Source organism: Acartia tonsa, chromosome 3, assembly GCF_053477335.1.
Source record: "Acartia tonsa isolate MP-2025a chromosome 3, ASM5347733v1, whole genome shotgun sequence".
NCBI classification, from domain to species: Eukaryota; Metazoa; Arthropoda; class Copepoda; order Calanoida; family Acartiidae; genus Acartia; species Acartia tonsa.
In genome coordinates this window covers 19,727,656-19,749,869 of record NC_137262.1, presented here as the reverse complement: position 1 = coordinate 19,749,869, position 22,214 = coordinate 19,727,656, and the positions used below count along the sequence as shown (strand labels likewise).

Sequence of the window (22,214 nt, the reverse complement as noted above, 5' to 3'; positions counted from 1 at the left end):
AATTCTTTAAAGCTCCTAAAGTTTTTTATTTAATTTTCTTTAATTTATCATCTTTTGATCCGACAGATATGGATGTAGATCAATGAATAAGACAACTTTTAAAACACGTTTTAATATCTTTTCCTTAATTATACAAATGCAACGCCTTAAAAGTTGGATACATTTTGGTTTAACGCAAAATTACGCATTGGTTACAACCATTTTGCGCGAAATTTTGCACGATTCATTTAATTTCTGCAAGCTATTCCATGTAAGGTGAACAAAATAAAGGTTGTCTTAGTTTGGTTCTTCATGCTAAGCTGCATTTTGGTCCTATTTCTATTTTATTTACATTTTTTTATGTACATTTTTCTTATTTGTCATGACAGATTATTGTGAAAACTTGAAAAGGGAAGCTTTGTTTTGTAAGGTTTAGCAACACTATGCTTTTATTTAGCATTAGAAAATTATAAATTCCACTCTTTGTAAATTGATTTAGTAATACTGCTTTGATAAATTTGAATGATTTGAAACACTTTTGAAATATATGATTCGAAAAAAAACACTATTTTGTCAAAACTATATATAAAACTTTCTAAAGCGTATGAATAAAATTTTATTAGCAAAATTTTCACCATGATTAGGGAAGATTTCAGGGTAATTCCCTTTTTCTGGCTATGGACCAAACAATCCCACCCACATCCACCGATGTTTTAAAGATTTATGATGCCTATTTTAGGTAAGGTTAGGTTAAAATGGGTGACGGGAGCCCCGCATGATGAACACAGTAATAGTGTCTGACTGATTATGACGTAACAAAAAAAAGTTAGCCAATGAGAGGCCGTTATTGACCAATGGTAAAATTTATAGTGGCCTCTCATTGGCTATTTTTTTGTTACGTCATAATCAGTCAGACACTATTACTGTGTTCCCGCATGATTGGATATCTGCAGAGGTAATTCAAATATTTAAATCTAGGAGGAGGGTGTTTTAGAGGTCCACTAATGTTTAAGAGAGATTATACTGATTGCAATGGTGAATAGTAAAAGCATATCATTTTATGCGGAAAAGAAATGTTCAGAAAATTCTATTCATGTAAAGAGATGGAGGTGATTTTATTTTTCAAATTTTTGTTTGATTTCTAGTCTTCAAAGTAAAACCCACAATTGCAACACTTTTTATAATTCAATAACAAATTAATTTTTACTTTTTTTCAGTTTTCTTTCTCTCTTAATGATAAATAGTCCATTTGCTGAATTTAATTAAATGTTTATTTTATACCTCCCCAAATTAAATATATGAAAAGGATTTTATTTCTGGAAAAAAATAGATTTTCTTAGAATTATTTTTTTAGTATTGATATTTTGTTCCCCTATATGTTATACATTATACACCAATTCATAAGTGTTATATGTAAATTACTCTTAACATAGACAATTTTGCACAAAATCATATTAGAACAGGTCACAGAAATGTGAATATACAAATTCTTTAGAAACATTTTGCATTTAGCGTTTCCAAGATTCAAAAATAACCTCTCAAACTGTAACAGCGAATTCTTTATGAATAACTCTTTTTGGGCTTCTCATGTATTTTAAATGGATTCATTAGAAATTATTAATTAATCTTTTATTTAGACTTATTTTACAGCATCATATGTGACTATAATTAGTAAAAACTATCATTGGAAACTATAATCATTTACGGTCGGATTTTAGTGAGAATTTTATTGTATAAAAGTTATACATTCTTTATAACTTACATATTGAGAAAAATCGATAAAATATCACCTAAAATTCCAGTAATAAAAAATAATGGTTATAATTTTCGGTCGTTTAGAATTCAGAATATTTTGTAGTTTGAATTTCAAATTATTATTAGAAATTTGATTACAACCTTTTGTATTTTAGGATACATAAACAAAGATGGCAACACCCATAAAAGCGAAGTTCTGAAATCTAACGGAAGAACAAACGAACATGAATATTTGTGTGTCAAAATTGAAATAACAAAATCTTTTTAAAAAGATTGTATATACTTTGCAGCAATATTACTTAAATAAAAGATTACATTTTTACTTTTTTAAGACTTGATTATAAAGATGTTTTGCATAAAATATTGTATCTTGTTGTTCTAGGAATCTGTGTTCTAAAAATCAGATGAATAGGATAATTATACAATACAAAAAAAGTGTCATCAAAAAAGTTAATGAACAGCATGTTTTAAATGGACTATGAACTTTCGGGTGACGATTATAGAGTTGCTAATTCTAGATCATACCTAACTATTACAGGAATTATTAATTTTTATTTCTATCCATCCTCAAAGAAAAACATATGTAGATTTATTTGTGATGACGTACTCAAACGTGCACATGGATATTTCCAAAATGTAGAGTAACTGCACTGCAAACAAGAATAATAACATACCTAGCAGCGAAACTTGCCAAGAATCTTGTGTGTTGATATATTGTAACTGGGTACTTTCCAGAAATAGGTCCTGAAAATAAAACATTAACATTAGTTTTCATAAAATCTATAATACAAAGTAGAATGAGGTTTGTCAGTTTTTCTGTCTGAAGCTTAAGATCTCGGTAACTACTGGACCGATTAGATTTTACTTTTTCAGTAACATATCCTACAGGACATGCGATGGTTGTAGGCTATTTTTCGTAGGATGCCCTTGATGTATAGGATTCAATAAAAGCCAATTTTAATTGGATGGTTATTGATAGTTTAATAACATGCGCCAAAGATAACATCTGTCTATAATACAAAGTATTATGATGTCTGTCTGTCAGAAGCTTAAGATCTCAGTAACCCCTGAACCGATTGGGCTCTACTCTTTAGAGAATATACCGACTGGTACTGTAATGGTTTTAAGCTATTTCCTTGGGGGGTGGGACACCCACAACACCCCCAAAAAATGAAAAATTAGCCCCCCCCCAAAAAAAAAAAAATTCCACCCCCCCCAAAGTTTTTTTTACTTTTAAAAAAAAATCTAAATAATACAAAAATAGGTTGATCAAACCTCTTTGGGCAAAGCCCCTGGAGGCTAGGGGCGAAGCCGCTAGTATCATATATAGTGATTAGAAAAACCGTGTTCTTAACAAACTTTGAGTATGTATTCTGATATAAAGTAGCTACACTGCTAAAAAAAATGTATACTTATGTTATACATATGCTAAAGTATTTTCTTTAAGTAGTAAAAATATTTACATCAGTAAAGTAACTGTTCCACAAAAAAAAATTCAAAAGAAATTAAAACTATTCTACATCTTATGAACTTAATGCTTTGATCATGAAAAGAATACAGGGATATGGAAATGGCAGGTTTTTAATTCATTTCTTATTGTTCAACATTAATTTCTTAATCTCAGAAATACAATATTCTGATATGAAATATCCCTTTTGATTGCAAGACCTTTGTCAACAAGTTTTAGCTCTACATGGAAAGTTGTTGCGCATGTAATCAAACAAATTTTTAAAAAATTATTCTCATGAGTATGGCAAAACAGCAATGGGAACTATCTTTAACCTCTCAAGTATGATATGATTTAGACTAAGTTTGGGCAGCCGCAGCCACCATCAGCCGCGTGGCTGTTTAATCAACCAATAAGTCTCAGCTACCAAATTTTGAGTTAAAAATAATTTTTTCATTTAGTATCAATTGATACGCTGGGGTTGTATTAGACCTGGACCCGTAAGTGTGCTGTATTAACAAAATGAATATATAACACCATGTAGTACTATATACCATAATAACTATTACTATACAGAGATATTACGTTTTTAGTATCAATTCTTACCCTACAGAGTAACAAAAATTACGAACCAACCAGAGTATTAAAAACTTCCTCCTAGCATATTGAATTTTATTCCATAGAGTGTATTAGATAATACTATAAAATGCACATTCTCTATTTAGTAATACTTACTGCTCCATAGAACACTAAGTAATACTCAATACAGTATTGGAATCTTTCTTATATCGTAATGAGGTTTTTTTGCTAGAACATATGGGATGATACTATACAGTAATGAAATGAATGTATAGTATTATCTGATGCTAAATTTTTTTTTCATTTTTAACAGCTATGCATCTTTGTACCTTTAAGACGTGGCTGCCAACCCCTGGGTTAGACCGTTCAGCTGACACAATTATAGCCAACACTCGGAATTTTCATCGACTTTTCCCTATGCCCCTGCATCGTAAGGACAATCGTTTTAAAGGTATGCTAAAGTCTCTTTCAAGTTTATTATGAACTTGAACGTAAACAAAGCATAACGTTCAAGGAATTCTTAAAAAGAATTTTATATCTTTAGTTAAGATTATTCAAGAATTGCATAAAAACAAGTCTATACATAAAGCTTTTCAGAAATACAGTTTATAGGACAATTATAATTTTGTAAAATAGACACTCTAAGAATGATTTTATATACTTTATATGAATCTTTTATAATTTCTATGAAGTAAATTTTTAAAAATCTATTAGAATGAAAATGCGAATAAAAATAAAATATTGAAATTGCATTTTTTTTAGAGTGCATTGTATATTTATTTACTAGTCTTGATTTGATCATATTTGATACATAATTGTCTGAACATTTGTTAGAACAGGGATTTACCATCTGAAGATTGACAATTTTGCCTCCAACTTTGAGCAAATATTTACACAACATTGATAACTATCGCAGCATGTCACTGTTCCCCCTAAATCCCCTCGTGGCTTGAGAAGAGAAAGTCAAAATAATTTCAAGTGTTCTATCCTTGTCACTGTGTATATGCATGTGTAAATTTATATGCTGATTCTTCTTATGTAAGTCCATATATAGACTTGAAACGATGTGCGATCATTTCCACCTATATATTACTAACTTAAATTGACATGACCGCTAAAATCAGATGAGTATAAGTAATTAGTCAAAATACGGTTTATTAAAAAAAAATCGACCAATTCGGATTATCAAAATTGTTAGTTCTACAATTATTACAATATAATATCAAAATATTCAAAGCGCAACGTATTAATGTTTTGAGAATTTAATTTTTGACCTCTTACCATTTTTTTTGATATTTTATGCCTATACTCTTTGCAATGTTGATTATTCTGATTAAGGTGCTTGTGTAGAAGTGATTGTACAGCCCTTGTTACAAAGTTACGAGGGTAGACTTCTGGGATATAGGTATAAGATAATAGAAGATAAATTATTCTTATAAACAAACAAACTAAAAACTACCTCTTTGTACTTATGCGAACTTTTTTTTTAAAAAAAAGGGAGGGGTAGTTCTGTTCTCGACTAAGCACTATGTAGGAAACCGCCATATTTACTTATCAAGTTAAATATAAAAAGGCTAATATCTATCATTTGAACAAAAAGAGTATTGTAATAGATTTCAAAGAAATATATTCATTTGAAGATAAAACAAAATATCTTATAAATGAAGAAAACTATTATGCCACCAACCTTTTCAGAACTAAACCTACCACGAAATATAGAACACTTTATGATGAACTATTTATAACCAAGGACAGTTACCAATTGACCGATAGGGTGCAAAACACAATTAAATTTCAACAAATCCTGAGCTGTAAAGTAACATGTTGTATATATTGATGTGTGTGTTTTCCTTTTTTCAAAGAGAAGTTTAGTATTGCTCAAAGGTTTTTCTCCAACCCATTCTTACGGAGAAGCCCCTAAGAGGCTAATATTAATTATTGCTTCATTATTAATAACTCATATATTAATTAGGTTTAATTTCTTTAAAACCATACATGACTATCCCTTATAGTAAAGACAAGTTTGATTTTGCTAAATCAATATTTTTATTGTTCTAAAACCGTAATGCAATGTTTTAGCCAAGAATCGAAAATAGAATATAAAACTCCACAAACAGATAAACAAATAATATTTTTCTTCAAATGAATTGCAGTGGTTGGTTCATTTTAGTCCATTGTGTTCTCTCATATGTCATTTAAGTGTTGAGTGTTTCAATTATAGTGGCCAATTTTATTTTCAACAGGAAGGGATATTCTATCTGAAAAAATATTATTTGCCTCCAGAAGAAAAGCTTTTATAAATGTTGTATTATGATTTTTTTGTATTGTATTATGATTAATTTTACATTACAATAAAGTTGAAAATACATAAAGTTTTAATCATATGAAGTTTTAAAAAAAACAACAAGGCAGTGTTATTATATTTGAAACCTATATTGATTATTTGAAGCTTTTTAGATACTACTTATAAAAAAGGGCATAATTCTAAATCTTTTTGCCGAAAAATTCCGAATGACGTCATATTAGAATGATGGACTATTTTAATAAGACATTATTTGAGATAGGCACAAAAAAGCTTCGATTATTTATGATACGAAGTTGGTAAGACATAAATCGAATAAAATTTGTGAATAAACATATCTCTGTTCCTTATTACAGAGGGAAATTACATACTTAACGTCGGAGCTTAAACTCACAAAAACTGTACTGATACACAATGTTAAAAGGCCAAAATCGGTCTATATCCTATTGTTACTTCTGATTTTGAATTAATTAAAGAAATGGAAACTAAATGAATGGTAGCAAGAAACGACGCATTAATAAAAGACTATATTTTAAGAGACATGTTTTTTTTGTATAAATTATGCCTATGTTAGCTAGTTGAAAAAAAGGGTTAAAAGATATTCATTTATCTTTTTACTAAAAAAACTTTGAAATATAGTATAATCACTCTTTAAGAATGTGATAAATTCACTGAGTGACAAAAAGTCTGATACTCTTGGTTATTTATTGAAATATATTTCGGTGAACATGGCAACCTCTTCAGTCTTGCAGTTTAGCTGGATGTTGTAATTTAAGAACTCCAATAGTTACTTCTATAGATATAGTGACACATACAAGGGCAGATTTTATTGGTGTGATATGTCTTCAACCAAATGTATTATCTTATCAAATCAACAATAATTATTACAGAACAAACTGTTCTTCCCTTCTATTCTTACTTTTGTCAGTAAAGTTGCCTTTAATTTTTTGTGTCGTTTTATATTTTTGCAAAATAAAAAAAATGATGACGTGCAATTTTGTGGATGTAATAGGACAGCAATTTTATAATACCAATTATTACTATAATGGTGACAATTTTGAACAAGAATGATTACTTTTGATAGTAGAGAAAAAGTGGAAGTAAAAGGTTAGGTTTACTAATACTTTGTACATATCTTAATTCTTGGGAGGTTGGTGGTACTCTCCTAAATAGTTATAAACCTTCCCGGGACCTATGAGAAGCTATCCTGTTAAGGAGAACCCGATCGGTTCAGCAGTAAGCAAGATCCTTCGTTACAAACAAACAGACAGAAAGAAAGACATGCTGTTACTTTAAGAATTTAAAAGAAAAGTTAGACATACCAATTAAATTTTAAGCTTATATAGTAGCTTCGCTACTAATTATAGCATTGGGTAACTTTATTGATATAATATAAATCATAGGAAATTTTGGGTTTAGGTTGCACTTTTCAAGAGATATTGAAGGGATAGGACAATTGCTGATAAATTAATACATCCTCTTTAATGATATACAAAATTACCCCGTATGCAGATTAAAATTAGTGATTGAAACATTTGAACACGTGTACCCTCGACTACGATAAACCAAATGAACCCGCCTTTTGATTTGAATTATTGGTAGAATAAATTTGAGCATTGGTTATTAAAAGTCTTCAAAGTTTTATAGCCAACAAATGTGAGATTGTGTTTATAATACTTTAGAGTAGTGTGATGTCCCCACTCTCCCTGACTCTTTTTAGAGTTTTGTTATGAAAAACAAAAACAGACATATTTTGGACACTTGAATAAGGGGAGGGAGGTAGGAGAAGCTGACAATCCCCTTTTAAAAATTGTTATATAAGAAATATAAAAAATGTAATCTTTAGTTGAGGTTGCTTTTCTTGGGAGGGTGGAGGTAACCTCCCCATGATAATTTGTATCCTTCACTGAACTGAAAATCACTCCTCCTCGTTCGCCTATTTTCTTTAGGTCTAAATAGTCTAGAAGTAAATTTTTACAGTTTAATGAAATTCAATTATTACATGAATTAAATAATTAAAAATGTCTGAATAAAGCAAACAATGACATGACAAAGCTTAACCAGACACAACATATGCTAGAGACCTAATTAAAATTCATGATCTTGTTTGCATTAATTCTATTCAAGTGAAGCTTCTGTATAGTCAGGGTCTATGACTTGTAGTTCTGTCACAAAGATTAAAAATTAGAGTTTAATTAAGGCATATTATAGACGTTATTCATTGTTCAAATATGTAAAAATTTAAGAGTAATAGTTCAATTTTCTGTTCTTTATTATGATCTTAGCTTTAATGGATGTTTTTATCCGTTTACATTCCGCTATTCAAACTAAAACAGTTCATTTGTTGGAAATATTTTCCCCTCTTAAACAGAAATTAAAATGAAATGAAATTTTTAATTGAAATATAGATAATGCTTTTAAATGTGTGCTCAATTGCGTGCACATGAAATTACTTAAATTTTATTAATGTCTATAAGTTTGTCATTCTATATTATACACCCATTTTATACCCATTCCGGGGGATGAGTGAGGGTGGGTATGACCCTTCCTGTTATTTGGAAACCATAAGAGATATAAAAAACTTGGTGAGCCATCCATCCTGGCAGCCACCAAAGTTATCGAAATCCAGATACTTATATAACGGTCACATAGCAGCAGTTTGAGCCAAGATTCGAAACCATCACCTCCCTAACAGCTCCTGGATGCGTAATAGGTTATGCTATGGACGTAGGAAAAAGTTTAATCTTAGTAAATATTCTTAAGAAGGAGGTAAGATCCTCCAACTGGTAAATCATACTTAGACTCATTAACAGTCTAAACAAGAGCAATATTATTCATGAACGAATCATCATTATAATTAAAATGTAAAAGGATATTTATATCAACTAATTAAAATCACAATGATTATTATTGAAATTAACTAATTAAAGTTCAATATTCAACCGACTTGAATTATTCTAATCATCATTGCAAAATATTATTAGAAACAAGAAAAATATAACTTAATAATTGAAGAGACATAACCTAAAAAATATTTTTCTTAAAATAAATTTGTCTAATAATACACATTGGAGATTTTTAGAAAATATTTTCATCCAGTGACATATGACTATACCACAATAGAATTATGAATGTTTGTATTTTTCTTCACCTTAAGTTGAAAAAATTAAGCATCAAATACTCAAGTGTGATAAAAAGCTCATCTCAGTTTATTTAATGAGAGAAGGGTTAAGGCTAATGCTTGCTAATGAAGGTGTATACACCCACAGGAAAATAGGAATATGTGAAGAATTTTTTACTTTACATTATAGGAGCTAATTTTCCTGTAATATAATCAATTAGACATTAAGCACACTGTTTTTGAATTTTAAAATCAGCAAAGATTTGCTTTGTTTTCTTTGTTTATTCCATTATTCATGAATTATAATATAAACATAAGTGGTGTACTGCAAGGTTCCCTGTTCGTCTCCTCGCTAATTCTTTGTATCACTCTCGCCTCTGCACATCATAAATCTTTCTTTCACATCCTTTCTTCCACACACACGTGTGTATATCATCAACATTTAGGATACGCGCATTTTTACTTCCACCTTGGTTTTACTCAAAATTGTCACATTTATAAATTTCCTGCACTAGCTAGCCAGCACAAAACATAATTGAATTCAAATATAAATTATCAGCTAAGACATTCAGGGAAACGAATTGGCTTGTATTTTGCAAAGATTAAAACAATAATAAGATTTAAAAAAAAATCAGTATTACGAAAACATTTCTGAATTCTAAACTCATGACAAACCATACTACAGGAGAATACAATTTTCACTTCAATAGGACAATATTATCATGCTGTAAAGATAGATGAATTCAATAATCTTGTTGATTGACAAATAAAAAGTTGTGATTCAAAATATTTGTATAATTTCCTATGTGTATCTCGTTTCTTTGAAAGATTTGAAAAATCGACACTTCCTATTGTAATATAACCAACAGCCCATCATATCTAATTAAGAATAAAGGAAGAACAATATGTAGATTACTTGTCTGTCTTTTAGTTTATTTTCTATGGGTATTGTAACACCATAATGTCCATACGCATAATATACCTTTACACGATGACGGGTAAATAAAATCTGAAATATAAATGACGCAAGTGAGTACAAAATATATACGCATATTTTGGTCAATTTTGGTGTTTTTTTAAAAATGCAAAATATAATGATAACTATTAAAACAATTTTTAAGTATAACTTTTATCTTATTAGGATAACAATTAAAAAAGAAAAATATTTTTACTATATGCAATTCGTGTTCAAACACCTAATTGAAAAAAATAATGCAAGATATAGCTTTTATTTTAAGATAGACTAGGGGCAACGCCCCCTAAAAGCCGTTAGGTATTATTAAAGTGGAAGGGGGATAAGTCAACCGCCTTTCTACTTTTTAATTTGAGTTTTAATAAAAAATATTATAAAAAAATTTTAGGTAGGGGATTTGAAATTGGCGAATTTGTATAAACACCAGTTAATGCACAAAAATAAGGGGGGGGGAACAAAACAAGTTTTAAAAAATCCGAGATTTCGAACTACTGTCATCCCTTTACACATATCTAGAACCAGTAGGATGGTTTCTTAAAAAGCCCTTACTTACAGACAAACATTCAAGAACTTTTATATTAATCACTATCCTATTTTCTTTATTCTATTCCATTTACCAACCCTATATTCCAGTAAATTTGGTGTGGAAGGGAGTAGCCGGATGGATAACATACGAGAGACAGAAAAAAATATGCTAAAAAAACAAAATTACTAGAACATGGTAATCAAAATAGACAATATTCAACAAAAATGGTAATATAATTGACAATAAATCATTCAACAAATGAATGTATAATAATTTTGCATTATTAGAATAGTGTTAATTGTTTATAAAGGTTTTAAACAGTTTTCAATTTCAGAATGTCGAGAATACATCAGCAATGGGCACTTTCTAATATGCTGTAATCGACTTAAATCAACTAAAGTTTTGTAGGCAGAGAATGTTTGTCTCGATGAATTATTTTTTTAAGGATAATTATCCCTATTTCTAGGAAGGGAAGGAAAAATTGACAACAATTTTCATAGGAAGTTTTATACCTTACTTCCACGGCTGTTTGGCTCAATTTTGAGGAAAAACATACACGAACAAAATAATGAGAGACATACACATGAGATACCATAAGAAAACTAAAGATGTGTGGAATAAAGATGACAACATTCAAAAGTAGCGAAGCACCCAAAAATGATTGATGGCCAAACGGACATACATTACTCATTTGCATGAAATACAATTGATCAATAAACTATATGCATAAAATATGTATTGGTCTTGTGTAGAATGGCCGACATACCGATGCACTAAGTAAATAGATACCATTACAGAATGTTTGTTTAAGTAATCCTAACAAAAACTATGGCTTGAAAAGCAGCCTAGAAATTCACGTTTCCCCCAAACGGTTTCCTACAAAGACCGTAATTGGATTTCTAGATAGCACGTGTTGTTTAACAATTATGACTGCTAAAAAAGAACATACATACCGACTTACTGACATGGCCTAATTATGAAGTAGCTACACATCTTACTCTTTACTTTTACTTTCCTTTCAGACCAGGAAGATCAAATAGTTTGATTTTTTAAAGGAAATGTTTGGGACAACTTCTCAAAATCATCATTTAGCATAAACTAAAATTTTCAGGGAGGGAGTGGACATTGTGGTAAAAATTATACTGATGCTCAATATTTTAAACCAGGTTCTTTCATTTTTTGTTTCAAAATTTTGAGTTCTTTATAATATAACCTGACTAGTTGGTACAGTTAGTAGTGTTCAAACTTTTCAACCATTTATTCTACTTTAATTAATTTATATTGCAAATCATATCGGACAGAAAAGTTGTACAAAAAGATAATTCAAAAAAATGTATATAAATGAAAAAAAATGGGTGAATAATACGGTAATATAATACCCTAAATTCTATACCATGAACTTTTATCTTTTATTTGGCTTACATTTTATGAATGAGTAGGTCTGTGTATGTGAGTCTGTGTATATGTGTGTGTGTGTTTTGAGTGTATTTGTTCGTCTGTGTAAATGAGTGTATATGTCTGCAGTGTTTGAAAGTAGGAAACAAAAAAGTATGCAGATTTCTTGGTATTTGTGTCAATTGAGTACGTGTCGCATATTTATTGTGTAACAAGAACATAATTTTCATTGTAGTAGCGTAAATGTAATTTAAAATGAAATATTTGACTATTGACCTTTATGATTGTTTTTCGCATTTGACATGTCAATAAAAGTAGGTTTATGTGTGATCTCGTAAAATGGTTGAACAATTTGTCTTTTCTTTAGTTAGATTCAGAGCAAGTTTTTAGCTATTTGGTGGTTTTAACTAAAAAGTTATAATTTAAAATAATTATTAGAGCCCTATACAGAAACTAAACATAAAAACAAACTACAAAAATAAACAAAAGAAGGGGAGGCTAAGTATCGTCGGTTGGCAAGTGAAAGCACCATATTTTTCTTCTTCTGGTGCAACATCCCTGTTTTTGAGTTTGTCAGATTATGATTTGACACTTGGAAATACAATATTCATTTCCTCAACTTGGGTTTTACGATACCTTCCTACTTTCACTTCATCTCACCAATTTTTCATCAAGTTCTTATTAGGTAAGGTAAGCAAGATTAGGTTTGAGAGGACAGGGATAGATAAATAAAAGACAAGATAACGTAATCCAAAACAAAAGCTGAAAATTCTTTATTTAATTCTACAGTAAAAAAAATATAATCATTAAACGACGTTTCTTCTCACAATGTCTTATGAAGCATAAATCAAACCTCTTATCTTTAAATAAATTTGAAATAGATGGGGAGTGGGTGATAATTTTCTCCGTTTTTTTTGTTTTTTACTTTAATTCAGCTCAGCTTAGGTAAGGTTATATTGGGTATTGGGTAATTCTGGAGGGTTAACGAAAAAGCAACTCCTCCACCCCTCCCTCACACACCGAAAATATTTTCAATCTACTTGTTTTAAGTTTTCATATGAACTATTTTTCTTTCTTTTACAATGACTTTGTGAATAACAGCCACATAAACCGAATTTTACACAATCTTCGCTATAAATAAAATTCTTAAACGTCATACTTTTATAAATGGAAGATCATTTTCATTCAAAATTTGCATACAAAGACCAATAGTGTTCTAAATATCTATAGTCTATTGTAAAAACTCATAGAGTGATGAAAAGGGTTAAAGCTGTGGCTAAGGTTACTTACAGAACTTAAAATTACAGTAAAATATATTTTTTTGTACTACAGCTGCATGGCCAAATAAATTTTTAATTGAATATATTTTGTGTCATCAAGCGCTAATAAAAGTCGTTTTGTTTTATTAGCGGACATCTCTTTGAAATAACTGTGCATTGTCACGTACCTTCCATTGTTTAGTAGTTGCAATTTCTAATCTTTCTATCATGACGTAAAATAAAAAGGCTCGATCCTGTTACCCTTTCGACAACTAGAGGAATCAGTGGTGTAATTGTAATCTCTTGGAAAGACTCTTGGATTCTTCTAAATAAGGACAATTATGTCCATAAATATCACAGCATTAAAATCTCTATATTATATCTTACACTAGCGGCCATGCCCCTAGCATCTAGAGCCTCTATAAGGGGAAAAGGAGTGTTAGAAAAATAGCTTAAATCCTGCACAGGAACTATGTGAATTTTACCTCAAGTGGAGAATTCAATCGGTTTAGTACTTATTGAGATCTTAAGCTTCAGACAAAAAACCTTACTACATTATATGATAGGATATTACAAGGTAAGGTTTAGAGCAAAATATCTCTGAAATTAATGGGTGGTATTGATGTATTGATATACTGGATAAGCAGCTGCGCTTCCAAAAAGAGACCACCTTGAATTGTTGACCTTCGGTGCAATACTGAGACTTTTTTAAACAGGTGTTTATTCAACATAGGATAATTTAAATACTTAGTAGACTCTAGTATAGTTATTTTACTATTAACACAAATCAGAACAGGATTTTTTCATGCTTTAGTTGGGTTTGCATGTTTAATTAACAATGTTTACTGTTTTAGTAAGTTTTTTTTTATGTTGTATTGAACTAACATCCATTTTTATAAGTGACATCTTTTGAGCACGGGTCACGAGAAAAGAATACACACACACACACATAACTGCGGACTCTTGACAGTTGGAAGTCTTAAAATCATTTTTCTTCTAACCCACAATCGAAAATTTACATTTTCTCCCACAAAGTTGTTTTTAACTGTGCCTTTCACAGAATTAAAAAGAGAGGCTAAAAATTAGAGTTGGGCGCATATAAAAAGCCGCCCCCCCCCCCCCCCCTCAACAAAATAGGGTTAAACTAACAAATAACTAAATAAATACATTTTTTCTACATGTAGTTATCATAATGTCATAATCAGTGCAAAATGCACCTTAAGTTTTAAGCACCTGACTGTTTTAAAATACAAATTCTATATAAAACTAGGGTTTTGAAAAAAATCCCTTAACATCAATAAACTGCAAAGCTCTTAATGATGATCAATTAAGAAATCATTAGCAAGGAGAGCGAAAATATAATTTACAGAGTAATGCTTTCCGATTGTGAAAATTGAAAATCTTCAAAAAAATTCTAAATTATAATCTCAAAGATATTAAACTTACATTAACATTGTTGTCTACATAGGTATACCTATCACCAACATAAACTTGGCTCTCTCCATTATGAGTAAAACTATCCGGTAGATAGGTATAACTAACTTTTTTTGTGATTCCATATCGCAAACTTTCGTTATAAGCCTATGGATTACTTTTTATGAAGAGTCATCATCGTTGCATATCTTTATTTGTAAGGAGTATAGCTCTATATTGTGTTATTTCCTACTTTACAATACACACAAAAGTATTTCTTATTATTTAGACTCTTGGCATATTAACCTGCTAGACGGTTTTTTCAATTTTAATAAATAATATCATTTTTTTTCTGCTGTAGTAAACACAAGACAAAAGAACATAAATTGATATGCACTCCTTATCATAAATTGGATTTTAATTTTTGGTAGAAAAGTTTGAATACTACCGGTTTGTTCTGCCTAATCAAGATTAAATAGTTAACCCTTTCATTGTATAGTATTTTTCTAATTGATAATAAACAGTTATACTGTTAATTTTACTTGCTAGTGCTGATAAAGCATTCCCAAGTTGTACACCTGACATAACAGCAGTGAGTATACTTTAAACATCTTTACTTTGACGCATTTATGAACAAACTCGGATTCCTCGCTGCCTGTTAGCAGATTATTAAAATGATTTTCAGGGTTAAATATTCATTCATTTGTTGAAAGTTGTAACTGAATACCCCACTTGAGGTCAAAATCTCTAAGTAGTGTTTTTACAAAAGTGATTGTACCTATTCCCATGTAAACAAATAATTGTCTTCATTGATAACTTTTACAGCATGCTCTCAAACAATGAAATAGTTTTAGTATTTTTTCATTACTTTTTAAGATACTAGCATCCAGGGGTATGTATTCAAAGATGCGTAAAACCATCCCAAGACCTATTTAAAGCTTCCCTAAAAAGGAGATTTCAATTAGTATAGTAGTTAATGAGATCTTCAGACCAAAAACATTGCTACTTTATAATTAGGATTTAACCTTATCTTCTTAAGAATGCCTTTTAACTTTCATAAGGTTTGTTCAAACCTCTTTTGCAGCTATGCAGTTGCAGATAATTACCTGAAAAATATAAAAAAATATGACTTTTTTTGGCTGTAACGAAAAAATATTCTAAAACTTTTATCTACAGTTTCTTTGACCATCTAAGAAAGTAACTTAATACTCAAAGCAGTAAAATACTAAATACTTTTAAAACAAGATAACCCCATCTTATTTATTTTGCAACATTTCTTCAAGGTTGCTAATTTTGTAAGAAAACAAATTTTTTTTCTGAACCTAGTTTTTGTTAATTTTGTATCTTTTGGTTATTGATACACAGTAATTATTACTAAAAGAAGAACTAATGCAATATATGAAGGGAATAATAAAAATCTTTAGGTGATATAACCTTACTGATTTATTTTTCAACATAAGTTTGATAATAATTATTGAGCTAAAACAAATAACAATGGCAAGTGGATAATTTAGACTTTGATTTATGATATAAATGTTGGATTTTCAAGCAATTTTTAACCAATATTGGCAAATTGGTTAGCCATTACTTCCGCTAAATGTATCACACTATGTATTATTTTATCTTAACTGCAAATTATCAATATTTTGCTTCATTGGCATCTCTAAACACTCCATCCCTCTACTTAATGCAATATTTTGTCTTTTTTTTAATATGAAACACTTTGCGGTGATCGCACCGTTGGGGAAGTGAAAGGACACCAGCAAATTTACCAGGCTATAGTTAAGCTAATCAATGAATTAATGCCATTGCCCCGGGTGTTTCTACAAATAAGGATAACAGCATCAACAGGTAGCGAAGTTCAGCAAATATTTTAGTGTTAAAAAATGAATAAATAAAAAGATTTTTTAAAAGTAAAATGAAATGGGGAAAAGTCGTGGGGGAATGTGCCATTGTAGAAAATTTACATAATGGAAAGATGCTTTGTGGTTATCTACTAATGGGAATATAAGGGGTGGATAACGAAAATGGAATATTGACGGATACCGTAAAACCCCCTCGTAATAGCTGAGCTAATGACCGACAATAAACTAAATAATCTCCTCAACAAATGAACTCAACAGCCCAGCCAGCGATAAGGGACATATTTCATACATTTTATTGATTTCAATGATGCGAAGTGAATAATGAAAATGTAAATTTAGTTTTTGTTATATAAACCTCCATTAAGGATCTATACCTATACAAATGTAACATGAATTAAATGAAGGAACCTAGAGGGATAAGACAATGAACGATAAATTAATTTCCATTTTCATTAAGGATAAACAAATTTACTCATTCCTCAGATTAATATCATTTTTTAAAAATTAAACTATGCTAGTTTGTACTTATAATTAAAAACAATTAATTTAAAGACCAGAAATGAGAAAAAGTCATAATTAAATTTTCGATGCCAATATAATTTACAATCAAATGCCCCAATCTCCAGTGACAAAAAGACAATCAAAAATAATTTTAGTAAAGTTTCTTTTGTGTATGTTTGTTTATCTAAATCAAAACATTATTGCAAAATAATCACCTGAATTAATACGATTTTAACATAAGATAAATTAAATCGATTAAAATAGGGGAAAACCATCCCTCTCCATGACCACAGCTGTCTTAAAACAAATGGTAAGTCAATAGTAAAACAAACAGACATAAATTAACGGTAATATCCATCAAATCAACTAGTGGACCTCAACCTCCCCTCGTCAGGAAAAAAAGGGTCTGGGGGGGGGGGGGGAGCCTATCGAAGCAAATTTAGTTACATTGGTTATTTTAGCCTGGACTAGGCAAAATTGAGTTGGGTACAATTAGAGTTTCTTTTAATCTACCTTTCTCTCTTCTTATTTAATAATTTTAAATGCAGGAGAGGCTATGTGGTTCACTAGATGATTCGTGGAAAAGAACCAAATTAACTTTACACTGCAATAAAAAAAAACCGAAGTCAAGTTTGCAAACTCTTTTTGTTTGTTATTGAATCACTCAACTCTATTGCCCTCCTCCATCAAAAAAATATCTATTGAAACTTTAATGTTATATTGTTGTATAGTTTAAATTGGGTGGCATAATTATTTGTTTATCTATTATGTAAAAGGATTCAACTTTGAACTACTTTATAAATTTAAATTAAATGTTGTATGATTTTAAATACAGGTTTAGTTCTGATGTAAACATCAACCAAACGAGGCCAATAAATCATATAACTCATCAATTATAAATTTAGAAGATGAAGTATGTAAGTTAGGCAGAATTTGGAAGGGTGGACTTAGTGGATATCTCCTCTAAGATTTTTGCCATATTTATAATTATAAAGTATTGTGTCTAAATACATAATTATTTCAATGGCCATTTCTCTTGCAAAAAAGCCTAATACTGGACTAGGAACAATACTAAGCTTTCCTATAAATTAGGGATAGATCTTTCTTACTAGATACAACATTATAATTTGTGAAACACTAGATTTTACACCCATAGCATCCAGGAGCTCCTTTTGTGAAAAGGGAGTAAAAGTGCAGAAAAATAGCAAAATCCATTCTAAGAAAACAAATTACAAATAAAACAGCCTAAAACCATTTCTGTACCTTTAAGAGGCAACCCTAAGATGGAAAGCTCTATCAGTTTTGTGGATAGCGAGATCTTAACCGACAAACAAAAAAATATAAGTTTGCAAAACAGCTCTAAATAGTCTTAAATAGCTCCTTTATTTTTTGCAACGGTTTCCATTAATGTTGATTCGGTTACCATGTCCATCCAACCCTACTGACCCCTTTGTACTTGCTTCTTCCGCGATATAAAGATTTTTTTCATAAGGTCAGAAATTACAGGTTTGACGACTATATTAACTTTTATAACGATTTTATGTATTATATCCTTATGTTAAAGTAAAAGGAGGGTTATGTGTGTGTCTGTCTTGACGAAAGATCTCGCTAACCGCCTAAACTGGGAAGGTTTATAGCTATTTTGGGAGAATACCTGGGAAAAATTACTCCTCTCTCCCCAAAATAGATTATTTCACCAATTGGATTTTATTAAATAAGGCTGAAAATTAGGTCAATCTTATCAAACTGAAACCTTGTTTCATGAACCTTATGTACAAGATATGACCTATTTATTATTGAATTATTTTATTATACAACACAGTTATGGCACTTCTCTTTATGTATATCAAGAACAAAAAAGTTCATAAGTAGAGTAGTTTAAACAATTGTTTTACTTCTGTAAGGTACAATTTATGAAATACAATTGTTTCACTAATTATTAGATCATCAGTTCCAATCAAGATGTTAAAAAATAAGAGTTAAAGAAATATGTGTCTTTTCATTAAGGATCTTTAAAGAGGTTTTTTTTTGTCTAAAGCCTAATATTTTAATCACTGCTGTACAGATTGGGTTCTCTGTTTAAGAGAAGCTTCACAAGGTCCTGTGATGGTATTAGGCTATTTTAGTTTTATATTTAAGCCTTGAGATGGTTTTAGGCTAGTATTATACAACACATTAGCAAAAATAATTTTTAAAATGAACAATTTTCCCTAACAATTTTTTTTTTTTTTTTTTTGGGGGGGGGGAGGGTCGGGGAGGGTAAAAGACCATAATACGGTAATGATACCATCAGAAATAGCCAGTAGAAATATATTATTCTTCTCCCAATTTTTTCCAATATTTTTTACTTGAATTCAAGGTGGAATGTTGTCCCCTCTCCCTAACATTGTCCTATCCTGAATTCCCTGACTATTACACAATATTAAATGTATATGATTGTTATATAAAGTTGAGTATAGCTGTTTTTGGTAGATAATATCCGTATATAACACCCAAATGCAATATACTGTAAAAAATATATATAATTTTTTGGGGTGAGGAATCTACTTTATTTTTTGAATTTATTTTCCTATATATGATACCAACTTTTGTATCCAAGTAAGATGTGTTTTATCTAACAAAAAAAAAGGATGGGGGTTTCATTTTGAGTAAAAGCTTAAATTGGTTTCGGATAGGTCTTTATCAATTATCTAGAAGTTTTTGTCGCAGTTACATCTTATAAAAAAAGGAAAAATTTAAAGGTAGTTAAATACTTTTAGAGTAAAGTATATATTTACTAGCGGTTCTTGAAAAAAATCGCCCTCCTAAATATATCCCAAAAATGTTGTAAGAATAAATATCTTAAATGCCTGTCAAATCAGGCCTTTTAAGTAGGCCTGCTGCCTTTGCCCTTTTACGAGATATGCGGAAAGGTAAATTTAATTAAAGTAAGATACTTTACACGTATACGAAGAAAACATGAGTTTAATTTTTTTAAAATTTTTTTGTGCTATCTAATGATAACCCTTACATTAATATTTAATTAAATTGAAAAATCTGAAGTGGATTTTTTCTTTGCTTAACCCTTGCAGGATCTAACCCTTTGTTATGTTATTGTGTATCTTATACTTTTTTTTGTAAAAAAATTTAATATTTTTTAGACCCTAATGATGTTTATGCTGATGTGTTGATTTTTCCTTGTTGGGGAATAGAATAGTTGGTGCGCGTCCTTTTTATAAATATAAGGATCTAACCCTGCAGGGCTACCCAGTACTCAATTTAACATTTTCTAACCTTCCTAATCTATTAAACAAACAATGAAATTTTATTCCCCCCCCCCCCCCCGTTTTCAATTTATTTTAAAAATAAGGGGGGTTATTAGTGCTTAACGAGGTACTTTGTGTAAGATGCCTCTCCTTCCAAAACTATTATTTGGCTTTCTTGAATATCCCAGTATCTCTGGCATTTTTCAATTTACAAAAATGGGAGGAATTAAAGTGAGAATCTTCTTTTTTTCAAAGGTCAAATTTGAGACGCGCAGCTTCTACAATTTTAACGCTGCATGTCTAACTGCTTGTCAGTAATGCTATTGAATTTAATAGTACTTGACAGTATTTTATTGTCATACAGTGAGCTTTGATATACTGCTTTAGATAGTAATAACCTCTAGAATTATTGAGTTCTTAATTTTAAGAAAGCTTCGCTTTGGTCCATAGATCGTTTATATGATATTTTAAATATAAGCCTTGATATTGTTTAACGCTATTTTTGCACCCTTCATAACACAGAGTTCTAAATACTTGGGATTTGAAGACTTAGTTAAATAGAAAAGCTGTAGATTGTATTTCAGTGACGGATTTATAAAAGTTTTATTCTTTTAAATTTCATATTATATGCTTTTCTTTATTATTTTGTTCTTAAGAAAAGCAGTTATTTTCTTTATTGGGTTAAATGAAAGTTTAATGGGTTATATAAAGTTATTAAAGATCATAATACTCAGGATTACATGGATAAGACTTTTGATTATAAATAAATATTTTTCAAAACAATTATGCAAATAATTTGTATAATGAATTCTTTTTGTACAATAGAAAGTTTCTGACAAAATATTTTCAGCTTTGAAATTAGAAAATGAATGTTGTAAAGTTGCATACACCCATCCCTTCTTTCCTGATAATCCCAAAATTAATATGGGCGTTGTACTCTACTACTGAGAGGATTAGGCATAAAGATATCAGGGATAAGGAAACGTATTAAAACAGTGACAATTAAGCTCAGAAATATGATTTAATATAAATGTTATAAAAAAATTAGAAACAAATGTTATATTTTTAACGATAAATGTTAAAATCCTTATCAATTTACGTTAGTCGAACAGAAAGACTATTTACTTTATCTTATTTTCATTACCTTACCCTATTTCTAAGCCCAATGCTTTTTAATACTACATACATGCGTAAAAAATCGAATAAAGTATGCCTAACAAAATTATTTCCTAGATTATTTTTGATTTTAAAAAAATTATTATAATTTAAGGTACACTGGTAAACTTAATTTTGATTGTTTTACAACAAGCTGTATTAAAAGTAATGGATGTATTATTGCCAGTGTGAAATTATGTCTGGTATTTATTGTACTTTTGCAGGATGTACAAGTAATATAGACCCGATGCGATTAGTTAGATAGTTGATTAAGTGAAAATAATCCATCCAATTAAAAAGTGAAGAATGGGTTGGAGATTAATTTAATCATAATTGTCCTCTCCCTCCTGGTAAAATATTTTTTTAGTATTTATTAAATAAAGGGAGTGTTTATAATTAAACTTTATTATAGTTTTATTATTAATTAACTTTAGTATTAGGCAATAAATATCTAGTAAAATTAAAGACTTAAGAAAAACTATGCAGCATAGCCTTGATCTTTTTCATCATACAAAAATCAATTGTTTTGACTGCCAAAAACAATTCCATAGTTGTCTTTGGTTTTTGGTACACTCTGTTAGGATATTATATATTGAGTGTTGTATATTTTGCATAATAACATTATTATACACAGAAAAAAGAACAAATTTGATACATATAGACAAAAGCCAAAATATAAAAATACCGTTCTTAAAAGGC

At 29.8% G+C, this 22,214-nt stretch overlaps 1 protein-coding gene across 1 annotated transcript in view; it reads right to left on the bottom strand.

Moving 5' to 3' along the window:
- Positions 1 to 22,214, bottom strand: part of LOC145313591 (uncharacterized) — a 125,664-nt gene that overhangs the window by 66,672 nt on the left and 36,778 nt on the right. Inside the window, exon 2 of the mRNA XM_080153056.1 lies at positions 2,409 to 2,478. Within this exon, the coding sequence (XP_080009182.1) occupies positions 2,409 to 2,478 (70 nt within the window). The remainder of the gene's footprint in view (positions 1 to 2,408; positions 2,479 to 22,214) is intronic.